Source organism: Phytophthora sojae (genome assembly GCF_000149755.1).
Source record: "Phytophthora sojae unplaced genomic scaffold PHYSOscaffold_9, whole genome shotgun sequence".
Lineage (NCBI taxonomy): Eukaryota > Oomycota > Peronosporomycetes > Peronosporales > Peronosporaceae > Phytophthora > Phytophthora sojae.
The window spans coordinates 2,168,216-2,180,481 of NW_009258123.1; the positions used below are offsets into that span (position 1 = coordinate 2,168,216).

The following is a 12,266-nucleotide window of genomic DNA, read 5'->3' on the forward strand; positions in this document are numbered from 1 at the left end:
GTTTTCGCTTTCGGAGAAGGTCGAGAATGCCGTGGGTTTATCTTCACGTGTTGGTATGAGATTAAGAATCCGGCCAAGGCAGGATAGAGCTCGTCGATGTTCATGTTCACGACTGAGCCGTACGTCGAGGGTGAGTACAACAACAACAACGGCTGGATCAACGATGACGGGCTGAATCTAAGTGAGACTGCGCAAGCATTCAGCCACTTCACGTGGCAAAAGACGTACGGACAGCTGATGGTGGTGGATCTTCAGGGCGTTGAATGCATCTTCACGGGCCCGCAGATCCACTCGAAGCAGAGAGACGAATTTGGTTGCGGCAACTTGTCGGACGCTGGGATTGCCACCCTCCTCGTGACGCACGAGTGTAATGCAAAGCTCTCCGGCTAATGCCAGCGAGATCCTCGAAGTCAGGATCGAGAGTAACCCAAGGTTGCTGACACAGCCGAACGAACATCCGATGGAGACTCGACCAAGAAGGCTGCCAACAAGTCGATGACGTGTAGCTGTCCGTTGTGTGGTGGGATCACGACTGTGCTGCACAGTGACTTCACCGAAGCGCACTGGAAGGGCCGTGAGGTGTACTGCGAAGCCTACGTCGCCAAAGAAAGAAGTATGAGCAACGCGCGTGCAGTGTGTGCAAGGGAGAGCTCGCGCTTCCGCCCTCCTGGTACTCTATGCAGGGCATGGAACCCCCGACGAACTGCAAGAGCTGCAAAGCGAAGACGGCCAAAACGAGAGCGAAAACGTCCAAGTCCATGTCGACCAAGTCCTCGCGTTCGCTGTGAGCTCCCCACATTGGTGTTCTGTTGGGTCCGAAGTAGTGTACCAACTACATGCAGCCTTTTGTTGTATCTGGTGGTGAATTGCGCGTTGCATGTAAGATCGTACGAACTGCAGTTGAACGTTAAGCTTAGGTCAATGAATGAAATGGGTCTTATGAGTCGTTGCATACAGTAGCTCCTTCATCGAGCACACCAACGCAACGGCGTGTTGACTATAAAATGTAATTATTGATTTTTAAATTTTAAAAATGAATATACAAATGTATGAGTTTGAAATTGATGTCGTCAGACATTGTGTAAACAGTATCTGTAGCCGGACAGTACGAAATTTTGGCAATACTAAATGTACTTTACTACACAATTAATTAATTTATTTTATTTCAAGTGACCATCACTCTTCTTTTTGGTCACTCCACAGTCACTGTAACGGGGTAAATTTGAGCAACCTTACGTTCAGCTCCATTTTGCGCACTTCCACTTTAGTGCGTGGCGCGTGTGGCTGGCAGCGCAGCGGGCGGCGTGTGCGTGTCCTCACTCATGATGCTGCGGCGTCTTCCTCGGTACGGCGTCGTCCCCCCTCCTCTCCCTCACTTTCCACCCTTCCTCACTCTACTCACGCGTCTCGAAATGCTCCGTTCTTGCAGCTTCCAAGGCGCGTCGCTGTCTCTGGCGCGAGCTCGGATCCGGCCCAGTTCTCTGCGCTGCGGACGCTCCCAGCTGCTCTTTTCCACTCTGTCCAAGTCCGCAGACGACCAGGAGCAGAAAGCAGCCTCTCCGGCTCAGGTATCACACGTAGAACCTCCCCATTGACCTCATTTCCCTATCTAACGTAAACATCCACTTTAATGCACATAGCCTCCGTCGGCCAAGGCGGGCGAGGTGAAGCGGCTGCTGTCGCTGTACAAGCCCGAGAAGAAGCCACTGGCCATCTCCATCTCGGCTCTGGGCGTGTCCACCTTCATCACCATGTGCGTGCCCTATGGCATGGGCAAGGTCATCGACGTGGTCACGGCGGGCTCCGCCGCCGCCATGCCGCTACCGACAGTCGTGACGCTGCTGGGAGGGCTCTTCGCTGCTGGTTCTATTGCTAACGTCATCCGCGTGGACACCAGCAACATGATCGGCGAGAGGATCACCAACAGACTGAGACAGGACACGTACGCGTCAATCCTACGGCAGGAGCTGGGCTTCTTCGACTCGTCGCGCACGGGCGAGCTGCTGAACCGGCTGAGCGCGGACACGACGCTGATCGGCAAGGTGCTGAGTGACAATGTGGCGGGCGGACTGCGCAGCACTGGACAGGCGCTGGGCAGCATCACCATGATCTTCATCACGTGCCCGAAGCTGGCGATGGTCATGCTGTCCGTGGTGCCGCCCATTGCGCTCGGTGCTGTGAGCTACGGACGATATGTGAAGAAGCTGACGACCAAGGTGCAGACCCAGTTGAGTGAAGCGACCGAAGTGGCCGAGGAGAAACTCGGCAATATTCGAGTTGTGCGGTGGTTCGCGAAGGAGCCGCATGAGGTGGAAGCGCACCGTGGTAAGGTGGATGAAGTGCTGGCTTTGGCTCGGAAGCGCTCGCTCGCTAGCGCCACGTTCTTTGGCGGTGTGGATTTGGGCGTGAAGATGAGCATGTTGGGTGTTCTTGGATACGGAGGTCAAATGGTTGTGGATGGAGTGCTCACCAGCGGCGACCTCACTTCGTTCTTGCTGTATACGCTGTATGTTGGATTCTCGTTCGCTGGCCTTTCTTCATTTTATGCCGAGTTGATGAAGGGCATCGGAGCCTCCTCGCGTGTCTTCGAGCTGCTTCAACGCCAACCGAAGATTCGAGCACCAGAGGGAGGTTGGGCACCATTACCGATGCCGTTCACGGGTCACATTCGGTTCCAGGACGTTGCGTTTGCATACCCTACCCGTCCCGACTCGCAGATTTTCCGTGACCTGAACTTGGAGGTGCTACCTAATGAGACCCTGGCGCTTGTTGGTCCGAGCGGCTGTGGTAAGTCTTCGGTCACGTCACTTCTTGCACGTTTCTACGAGTTGGACCAGGTTGGCTGCGGCGGAAAGATCACTTTGGATGGAGCAGACATTTCGACTCTCAACCCGGCGGAGCTGCGCGGTCTTATGGGTGCGGTTCCTCAGGAACCGCCACTTTTTGCGTGCTCAATCAGGGATAACATTGCCTACGGCTGCTCTGAGGGCCAGGAAGCGACACTGGAGGATGTTATCCACGCAGCAAAGACTGCGAACGCTCACGATTTCATCATGTCTTTCCCTAACGGATACGACACGATTGTTGGTGAGCGTGGCCAAGCTCTTTCGGGTGGCCAGAAGCAGCGCGTAGCCATTGCTCGTGCGCTGGTAAAGCGCCCCAAGATCCTCATCCTTGATGAGGCTACGTCAGCTCTGGACCCAGAGAGTGAGAGACTTGTGCAAGATGCCGTGGACCGCGCTAAGCAGGGCCGTACGGTTATTCTGGTGGCACACAGACTATCGACTATCAAGAGCGCTGACCGCATAGCCGTGATCTCGGATGGCCGTGTGGTGGAGCAGGGAACCTTTAACGAGCTTGCCGCTCGTGAGGACAGTACTTTTAAGCAGGTTGTCCTGAACGGGCAGAACTAACTCCGATTCACTTCCATCGGCTTGAGTTCACAAGCAGTGTGGGCGGGTGAGCGTTGTTGATACATAGAAAACAATTCATGAATAACAGATGTGCGGGTGACGGTGTATTCATGCGGAGTGTGGTAGTTATTCATTGAATGCTGGTTTGCTGGATGAAACAAGCGAAGGCGAAGAGGTGAGTTTGCAGCTACGAAAGGAGAATCATGGAGAGACTTACACTGATTTCAAGTATTCCTTGGTGAAAAGGTCCAGCGACAGGGATCCACTTCGAACTGCTGACACTGCAGCGGCCCCACTCCCCACAGGCGTCGTCGCTCGATTTCCCTCTTCGATTACGTCGCTCTGTCCAGACTCAGACTGTCCTTCTGGATTCGACCTCTTGCCGCTGCTGGTGGCTTCGAAACTCGCAAATGAACTTGATGTATCGGGAAGACTCGCTGAAGCCTGCAGTACCGGGAATGGAATTTCATCTCTTTGTGCGCCACGTCCGGATGGCTGCGAGCTCCAGCTGATTTCCAGCCTATCCATGTTAACTGCTGAAGCTTTCTCAGACGGGAACAGGTGATTGTACAGGAAGGTGAGCACCTCGTCGTGAGCTAACAAACGTTCGATTAGTCGTACGCGGTCATTTGGTGTGAAGTCATCCAGCTCAACGTCGAATCTTGGTTGGCGAGGTTTGTCCCCGGGTGCTGGCAAGCGTGCACCCCGTTGTGCTGCCCCCTTCCTATCAACTAGGGAGTTTGGCCCACAATCGCGTCTTCGACCCACTTCCTCCTTCACCGAGTCAACACATTGCAGGAAAAACCGCTCAAGAAGCGATTGTCCGGTACCCCCATCTCGCCTCAGCAGGCGTTGCTGCCTTTTGATCGTTGTGAGCTCGTTTGATTTATGCTGCAGCTCCCGTTTCAAGGCGTGGATCTGCTTTTTGAGTTTTTCCTCTCGCTCTTCTGCCAACATCGCCGTCTGCCCCGTTGAAGCAACGTCCAGATTCAAATGGGGTAAACCATGAGCTCCTACTGTTGGTGCTGCGGCGGATATCGGATCTTGCGAGCTTCGATGCTTTTGCATTTTGGAGCCTGACCTACTCTGTGTGTCGAAAGGAGGGAAGACTCCACCAGAATCCGACCCAGAATTGTTTCCAGGCACGGCGAGACGAACATCAAGTTCGGCACGAAGCAGTTTATTCTGCTTTTTGCACGCCTTGAGCTGCTTCTCGAGCCAGTTCCGGTCCTCTTCGATCGCCTCCAAGTTTTCTTTCATGTACTTGAGGTGTTGTCGTGAAGGCATCCAGTCGCAGCGCCTCCTTCCGGTATCAGTCGCGCTCGTCTTCGATCTTCTTGATCTTCTCGGACTTGTTCTCCACAGTCTCGTTCCGGTGAATTTTCTCACACATTTCGTGCAGCTCCTTCGGGACGTTGTACATGTGCGCTCGATACGCAGCCAAGAAATCTCGCTCCTGTCGAGCCAGCACTGCGCTGATTTTCTCGGATAAAGAGCCAACAACATCGTGAAGCTGTGCGTGCTTCTCACGAACTAATGCCATGCTGCGATCATGAAGTACAAGAAACGATCAAACGTGAGACTACGACAAGTTGCAAAAGGTAAGACTGGGAGTCGTACGCTGGCGCTTCCTCGATGACGATTGTGTTGGAGTTCTGCGCATTCCGGTTGCCTGCACCGGACTCTGAGATCCGCTTGACCGACGTCAAGAAGGTCTCCTTGGAGAAGACCTCCACATCTTCTTGGTTCATCGGACTCAAATCACGCAGTACAGTCCAAGTTCTAGCGCAGGTGAATGCGACAGCGAGACGGGGACTAACGAAGTCTTGTCTTTGGATAAATGCAACCACGGTGTCATCAGAACCCACGGAAATAGCGAGCACTTTCGATCAAGAAACGGTTCAACGCCCCCCCCCCCCCCACCATGAAAGTGCTTGTGTATGGGGGCTGACAGCCTGCATCGCCTCGATGCCAGTGCCATACTAGCGCAAGGGTTCCATGCACTGGTGCTATAATTCTGTAGTATGCTTAAGGCAATCGGCGTGGCAATTTACGTGATGTCTACTGAAGGAATAGCAAGAGATGAATCGTCCAAGAAACCGTCACCAGAACGACGCTTGAGCAGAATTCAACATACACAGCATCAACCAACTCGGAACGCGAGCTCGACGCGATGTTCCAGTCACGAGCTTCCCTGGCTCCTTCTATCTCCTCGTTCCCACCGGCTGACATCTTCTACGACTGGGACAGCGACGAAAGCGACAGCGATGTGGAGGAGCTCTTCAGCGCCGAAGACTTCGTCACGGTATCCGAAGACCTTCTGCTCGTGAAGCTACGGTGCTTTCATCCGAAGCTGGACGTGACGGGACTCTCCGCTGCCTTCCATCGAGAGTTTAGCGTCACGAGAGACTCGCAAGAGTTGGAAGCGAGACTCCAGAAACTGCAGGCGCCCGAGTTCCGAGCTTTGTTCGTTTTGTACCTGAAAGCTGTTAGTATCGCCAAGGAAGCTCAGTACACGACCAACGCAGGATCAGGGATTTTACCGGAGTACCAGCCTCTCCTCGAGAGCACGAGGACGTCGTGCGAGACCCAACTCTTCCAGATGATGTACGACCTCGACAAGTACCAGCAAGAGGCGTCTGAGATGCTGGCGGTGGAAGTGTCCGGTCGGAACTTCCCCAAATACTCGCGCTCGGTCTCGAGAGCGGAGCTCCGTCGTTGCTGCAAGGTGATCGACGACTTGTTCCGGCGTCAGGTGGAAGGCGAAACAACGGCGTCGCACCAGGCCTTCACGTTGTACGCGGCGCAGACGCTGAACGAGAAGCTGATAATCACGGACACGGCACCTCGCTACGACTCCATCTCGGTCTTCAACCACTTCGAGCAGCCGATCTTTGATCGTCTCATTCTCTACGCGAAGGACCCGCAACTTGTTGAGCGATTGGCGCTTCAAAGACAGCAGCAAGTGGAGGCGAACCGCATCAAGCAGCAGTTCTCGCAGCAACTTCGATCGATCTTCGAGACTTTGCGACTCAAGCAAGCGGAGAGGCTCGAGCAGATGCAGGTACAAGAGCTCGAGACCATTCAAAATCAATTGGAGAAGACGCTTGAGGCCGATCTCCAGCATATTCGTCAGATGCATGCAGCCCTACTGAACCATGAACGCGCGAAGATCAACGCTAAATATGAGGAACAGAAGACTGTGCTGAGCGAGAAGGTGAAGATCATGCAGCGAGAAGTGATGGCACTCCAGAAAAAGTGTGACAGCAATGGATGGCACGGACTTGAGCGCCTCATCATGAATACGTCCCTGCAGGTGGAGCGGATCTTCGGCACGAGTGAGTATCTCCTGCGTCTGCTCATTCTCGCGGAAGACTTGCATGCAGATCCGTTGAGACGTGCACTGGTGCGCTACATCAGCGAAGAGAACAAGCTCCCGCAATTTGTACTTCGCCGCGAACTGACCAGCAAAATGGTAGCGGAGACGACAATACTCGCAATGCTCAAGGAGGCGACAACCAAGGACCTTCGAGAGGTTGCCACCTTCGGAGCGAGCTTCCTCCACCAGGATTTGGTGACGCGCGAACTTCACACTCGGAGAATCGAGTTCGGGAGGTTCCTAGCGGGGCTCACAAACGATCGACTTCGAGCTGCACGCCGGTACGCTGTTGCCAAGAAACTTACCGGTAAGGCTTCCAACTACGAGACTGCGTACACGTCCGACAACCAAATTGGCCAGGATCAAGATGACGATTCTCAGACTGTGATCCTCGACGCTGAGTTTGATCGCTTTGCTGCGGCTCTGGAAGATTTTCAAGATATTCTATCGCAGGAGTTCACTCGGCGTCGAGAATTTGCTTGCGTGAAGATGGATAGTACGGATATCGAGCAATACGTGAGCTTCGCGGCTGAAGACTGTGTGTTGCAACTGGAAGCCTCGCAACGATACTGCACTGTACACGCGACGAAGGAGCGACGTCAAGGAGAGTCAGGCAAGTGGATGTTTGAGGTGACCATTGATGTCTTTGGCGGAGACGGTGAAAGCCTGCTGATTGGATGGGAGGTACCTCGTGGCTCAAACGCGGCAGCGGCAGAGCCCGACGCAAGCTCCTTACCCTCTTCTCCAAGTAGTAAAGTGTCTAAACAACATGACACTGGGTCTGTGGTGCCGGGGATTTCGCCAAGCGATGATGGACGCAGCTACGGTGTAACTTGGCAGGCTGATGGCGGTCTTGACATGGGTATGCTACATGCTAATGGGGTTTCAAAGTCGGGAGTGCCAAGTTTTCGAGCTGGTGACACTATCGGCTGCACCATCGACCAGGACTTGGCCGTTCCTCAGTTGCGCTTCTACCTCAACGGGGATGTTACACTACCGCTACGCCGAACAACTACTGCAGGGGGAGGAGTATTGTCGGCAGCGGATTCTTCAACTTCATCTGAAATTTCGACCAGCTTCGGCATCGCAGTCACGAACCCAGCATACAGATTGGTGCCTGTGGTTTCGATGTACTCGTCCAGCAAGAAGCCACAGATGCGGGTATCCTTTAACTTCCGAGGTGACTTTCGGTTTCCCATTCCAGGATTTGATCCTTTCGGTGCCCCATTATAAGCTCATAGACCATTGGGCGCCTTCCAAAACCTACATAAAACGGTTTAATCACGGTCGGTTTGATGCCCCCTTTAATAACAGTTTTATAAGTTTTATCCGCATTAAATTTTCGGTCAAAATTCCGACGTCCAAAACCTGCATTAAACGGTTAGTCTGGTCGACTCAATGTGTCCCGTTCATTAAAACTATATGGGAGATTGTATGACACAGAAATGAGGCACATTAGATCTGGACAAATATCACAAAATAATCTCGATATCTTTCGATACGAAAAGCCGCGAACTCTCGTTCAATCACTTCCGCACACCCGGCAGAACGTCGACGCCTCCCTGTGCGCCGGCACCGCGTCCACATGACTGACCCCAGGCAGCTGGTGGTGTTATGCATGATGTCGGAGACCCGTCAGCGAATGCTGGATGCTGTCAAAGATCTGCGACGGCGCCTTGGTGAGGAGAGGAAACGCGCCGAACACGCTCGCATGGTCCGTATCCGACACTACGTGACCACTTCCTGTCTACCAGCTCCGCGGCTAGCCCCCTGGATGCATATCTGGTGGTTCGGCAGCGATAAGAATTTCATAACGATCACCAGTGTAACGGGATTACATAGAATAGTGACCCTATCACTATTCCGGGATGGCTACATCGGTCACTCCCCTGGATAGTGACCCAAGTGGCCTACAGCAGCTGCGACAACGAACATGTTCCGACCTGGATGATTATATCGCTCAATTTCGACAATTGCTCTCGCAGATTCGAGGTATGGGCGACTTAGATGGTTCGTACAGGGCCTCGTGCAGAAGACAAGAGAAGAAGTCATTTATTGCCGGTGCCAAACAGTTTCGGACGCTATGGCTGTCGCTCAGCAGTATGAGCGCTCGCACCCAAACAATTATCCCGATCGCAACGAAGGTACCAGCCGCTGGGCACAGCGAGGACGCCCGCAAGCTCGCTTCGCACGTCCGAGATATCCGCAGCAGAATAACCAGCCAGAGCCCACGGAAATTGGCACAGTGCAGGTGTCACGCGAGGAGTGTCGTCGCAAACGTCTCTGCTTCTATTGTAAACAAGCAGGGCACATGCTCAATCGCTGCCCAAAACGCGGCAACGCGTCGGCTAACAGGCGCGTATACGTCTCGCAGATGACTTCAAGCCCTTCCAGTCACGTGTCGCCTGCTGAAGCCGCTGACAGCATTCATGCGACCAGAGTGATTCACTTCAACATGGCTCGCATCGGCGCAAATGACCCTGGCAAGTCGCGCCAAGGGGAGCTGCTTCGAAAGAATGTGGTTATCAACGGCAAGTTGGCTCGTGCCCTGATTGACAGCGGCGCTGACACCAATTTGATTCGACCAGGTTACCTGACTGGACAACTGATAGAGCGCAAGGTCAACATTGAAGGCTTTGATGGTGCCCGCCTAGAGAATGTCGTAGTGAAAGAAGGGGTGGGCGAGGTTACGCTGGACCAGCAGCGATTTCTTGACGTCATCCTCACCGAGTTTGATCTGCTTGCCAGTCACGACGTTATCCTCGGAAACCCGTGGTTGACTCAATTCAATCCTCGGATCGACTGGGCTACGCACGAGATTACGGTGGACGTTCCGTTGATCACACCCACGTTTTCCTTTTCCGTGTTGAATCTGTCGGCCGCGTACAAGGAGGTCCCTCTCGAAGTCGATGAGTGCAGGCCTCCACAGAAAATGGGGATGCCAGACCTCCCTCTGTGGTCACCGTTTGGGTTCGAAGCAATTCCAGACTTGCAGCGTGCATTCTACGTCAAGGTGAAACCATTGCAGCTGAAGTCGACGTGGCCTCGATATGTGGAGTCAATTCCCAATGAGTTCCACGACGTTGTACCAGAGACGCTACCCGCTGGGCTCCCTCCACAACGTGCCGTGGAGTTTGAGATCGCGCTGAAGCCTGGAGCGATGCCGCAGAACCGCGCTCTATTTCGTCAATCAAAAACGGAGCAGGAGGCCCTCGACATCTTCGTCGCTGATATGCTGGAGAAAGAGTGGATTGAGCTATCTAACTCTCCGTGGGTGTCAAATGTGTTCGGAGTGCCGAAGAAAAACCCCGCGACTGGAAGAGCTCCAACGAAGTCGGAATGGATAAAAGCATTAGCTGGTGATCCCACACAGCCAATTCGCTGGGTGGTGGACTACAGATTTCTCAACAGCCAGACACTTGTGCCTAAAATCCCGATACCGCACATCGATGAGCTGTTCGACCGAATGAGTGGTGCAGTCTTCTTCTCTACGCTCGATCTCGCACAAGGATACCACCAAATGAGAGTGAAGCCAGCCAGCAGACCCTACACAGCGTTTCGTACACGCAACGAGACCTACCAATGGTGCGTGGCTCCGATGGGGTGTAGCGGAATGCCTGGGATCTGGTCTCGCTTGATGCGCTCGCTGTTCGACAGATTCGACTTCGTCGTAGTATACCTCGACGATATTTGCGTGTTCTCACACACCGCGGGCGAGCACGAGCAACATTTGCGCCAAGTATTTGAGGTACCCCAGGAGCAGCAGCTCTACGTGCGCCTTGCGAAATGCGAGTTCGGCCAAGTGACCATCGACTTCTTGGGTCACACAATCTCGGCTAAAGGTCTCGATGTCGACTCGAAGAAGACGGAGGCAATTCAACAGTGGTCCGCGCCGCAGAACGTGAAGGAACTACAAAGTTTTCTCGGTCTGGTCGGATACTATCGCCGCTTTGTTCGAGATTTCGCCAAGCTTGCCATGCCTCTCAGCAACTTGGTGAAAAAGGACTCTGGTGGGTACTGGAACGAGGAACAAGACGCTGCCTTTACAGCAATTAAGGCCGCATTGCAGGTTGCCCCCGTTTTGCGCCTTCCCGACTTCTCCATGTCGTTCTGCATCACGACAGATACCTCGGGCTATTGCTGTGGTGGAGTTCTCTCACAGGTTGTGAATGGAGACGACCACCCCGTGGCGTTTTACTCGAAGAAACTCTGCAAGGGTGAACTCAACTGGCCACCGCATGAGAAAGAGCCGTTTGCAATCTTGCTTGCCCTGAAAAAGTGGCGTCACTACGTGTATGGCGCACGCTTTACCGTATTTACCGACAATTCACCTTGTCGATGGTTTCTCTCCCACCCTCGCGTCTCTGGGCGTTTGGCGCGGTGACTAGACTACTTCAGTCAGTTTGACTTCGAGCTGAAACACGTTCGAGGTGAACAGAACGTTGTGGCCGACGCACGTTCTCGTCGTCGTACAGATGCAGCTACCTCCGACATGAAGGTGAACGTGGTGATATTTACTCCGTGCGAGTCGACGAGCGCACAATCGGACCCAGAGCTGTCGTCTTCTTCGTTGGGAGGGGAGGTGATTCCATCTCCTGTCGCTGTTCATGCAGTTACCTTCGATACCAGTACAGTTACCCTCAGCCAAGACACTAAGCAAGAATTTGCTGAGGCCAACACCAAGGATGCGCTGTATGCTTCAGTGCAAGAAGGTCAAACCGCTGAGCTGGAGTTTGGAACTATCGAAAAGCTGGATGGACTAGTGCTTTTGGTGGATAAGCAGTCTCGGCGTCGTCTTTGTGTCCCTGCTGATGACATGCTGCGGACGAAAATCCTCGTGGAGGGTCACGACGGACCTGGTGCAGCGCATCCAGGGCAGGACCGGACACTTTCTCGAGTTTCGCAATGGTACTTCTGGCCCCAGCTTCGTCGCGATGTCAAGGACTATGTCTCAAGTTGCCTCACGTGTCTGCGGTACAAGACAAGCAGCAAGAAACGCAATGGGCGCATGATTCCTCTCGACGTGCCAAGTGAGTCTTGGGAAGTCCTTGGGCTCGACTACGTGACCGGATTGCCAGAATCCGAAGGCTTTGACTGCATCCAGACTGCTATTTGCCTACTCTCGAAGCGACCTAAGTACGCACCCACTGTGATTACAGCCGACGGAACGCAGGCTGCTCGCGTCTTTTTCGACTCGGTGGTGCGCCACCATGGCCTCCCACGCGCCATAGTAAGTGATCGTGACCCGAAAATCACAGGCGAGTTTTGGCAGGAATTGATGCGGTTGCTCGGGGTCCAGCTGCGGATGACGGTCGCTCACAGGGCCCAAGCGGATGGGCAAACCGAGCGGTAGAACCGCGTACTAGCTGATTCACTTCGGTGCATGACGGCTTACCACGCAAAGACTGGGTAAAACACCTCGGAACCATTGAACTGGCGCACTCGACACCGAAAAAGAAGGCTACAGGGTTCTC

At 53.8% G+C, this 12,266-nt stretch overlaps 6 protein-coding genes across 6 annotated transcripts; 5 read left to right on the forward strand and 1 right to left on the reverse strand.

Moving 5' to 3' along the window:
* Positions 1–102: 102 nt before the first annotated feature.
* PHYSODRAFT_522553 (hypothetical protein) lies at positions 103–390 on the forward strand (the record flags this gene model as incomplete). Its single annotated transcript, XM_009536628.1, has 1 exon — positions 103–390. One exon carries the CDS (start codon positions 103–105, stop codon positions 388–390), a length of 288 nt encoding a protein of 95 aa, XP_009534923.1.
* A 1,424-nt stretch (positions 391–1,814) lies between these two features.
* PHYSODRAFT_522693 (hypothetical protein) lies at positions 1,815–3,413 on the forward strand (the record flags this gene model as incomplete). The annotated part of the gene is made up of 1 exon (XM_009536629.1): positions 1,815–3,413. One exon carries the CDS (start codon positions 1,815–1,817, stop codon positions 3,411–3,413), a length of 1,599 nt encoding a protein of 532 aa, XP_009534924.1.
* A 213-nt stretch (positions 3,414–3,626) lies between these two features.
* Positions 3,627–5,164, reverse strand: PHYSODRAFT_523672 (hypothetical protein; the record flags this gene model as incomplete). Its single annotated transcript, XM_009536630.1, has 5 exons — positions 3,627–3,685; positions 3,830–4,102; positions 4,178–4,676; positions 4,777–4,957; positions 5,034–5,164. 5 exons carry the CDS (start codon positions 5,162–5,164, stop codon positions 3,627–3,629), a joined length of 1,143 nt encoding a protein of 380 aa, XP_009534925.1.
* Positions 5,165–5,586: 422 nt separating this feature from the next.
* PHYSODRAFT_338757 (hypothetical protein) lies at positions 5,587–8,025 on the forward strand (the record flags this gene model as incomplete). The annotated part of the gene is made up of 1 exon (XM_009536631.1): positions 5,587–8,025. The coding sequence occupies one exon, from the start codon at positions 5,587–5,589 to the stop codon at positions 8,023–8,025; it is 2,439 nt and encodes an 812-aa protein (XP_009534926.1).
* A 352-nt stretch (positions 8,026–8,377) lies between these two features.
* Positions 8,378–8,689, forward strand: PHYSODRAFT_521770 (hypothetical protein; the record flags this gene model as incomplete). The annotated part of the gene is made up of 1 exon (XM_009536632.1): positions 8,378–8,689. One exon carries the CDS (start codon positions 8,378–8,380, stop codon positions 8,687–8,689), a length of 312 nt encoding a protein of 103 aa, XP_009534927.1.
* Positions 8,661–9,532, forward strand: PHYSODRAFT_523394 (hypothetical protein; the record flags this gene model as incomplete). The annotated part of the gene is made up of 3 exons (XM_009536633.1): positions 8,661–8,936; positions 9,014–9,135; positions 9,178–9,532. Coding segments are annotated over 3 exons (753 nt in total), but the record flags the coding sequence as incomplete, so codon positions are not given.
* Positions 9,533–12,266: the final 2,734 nt, after the last annotated feature.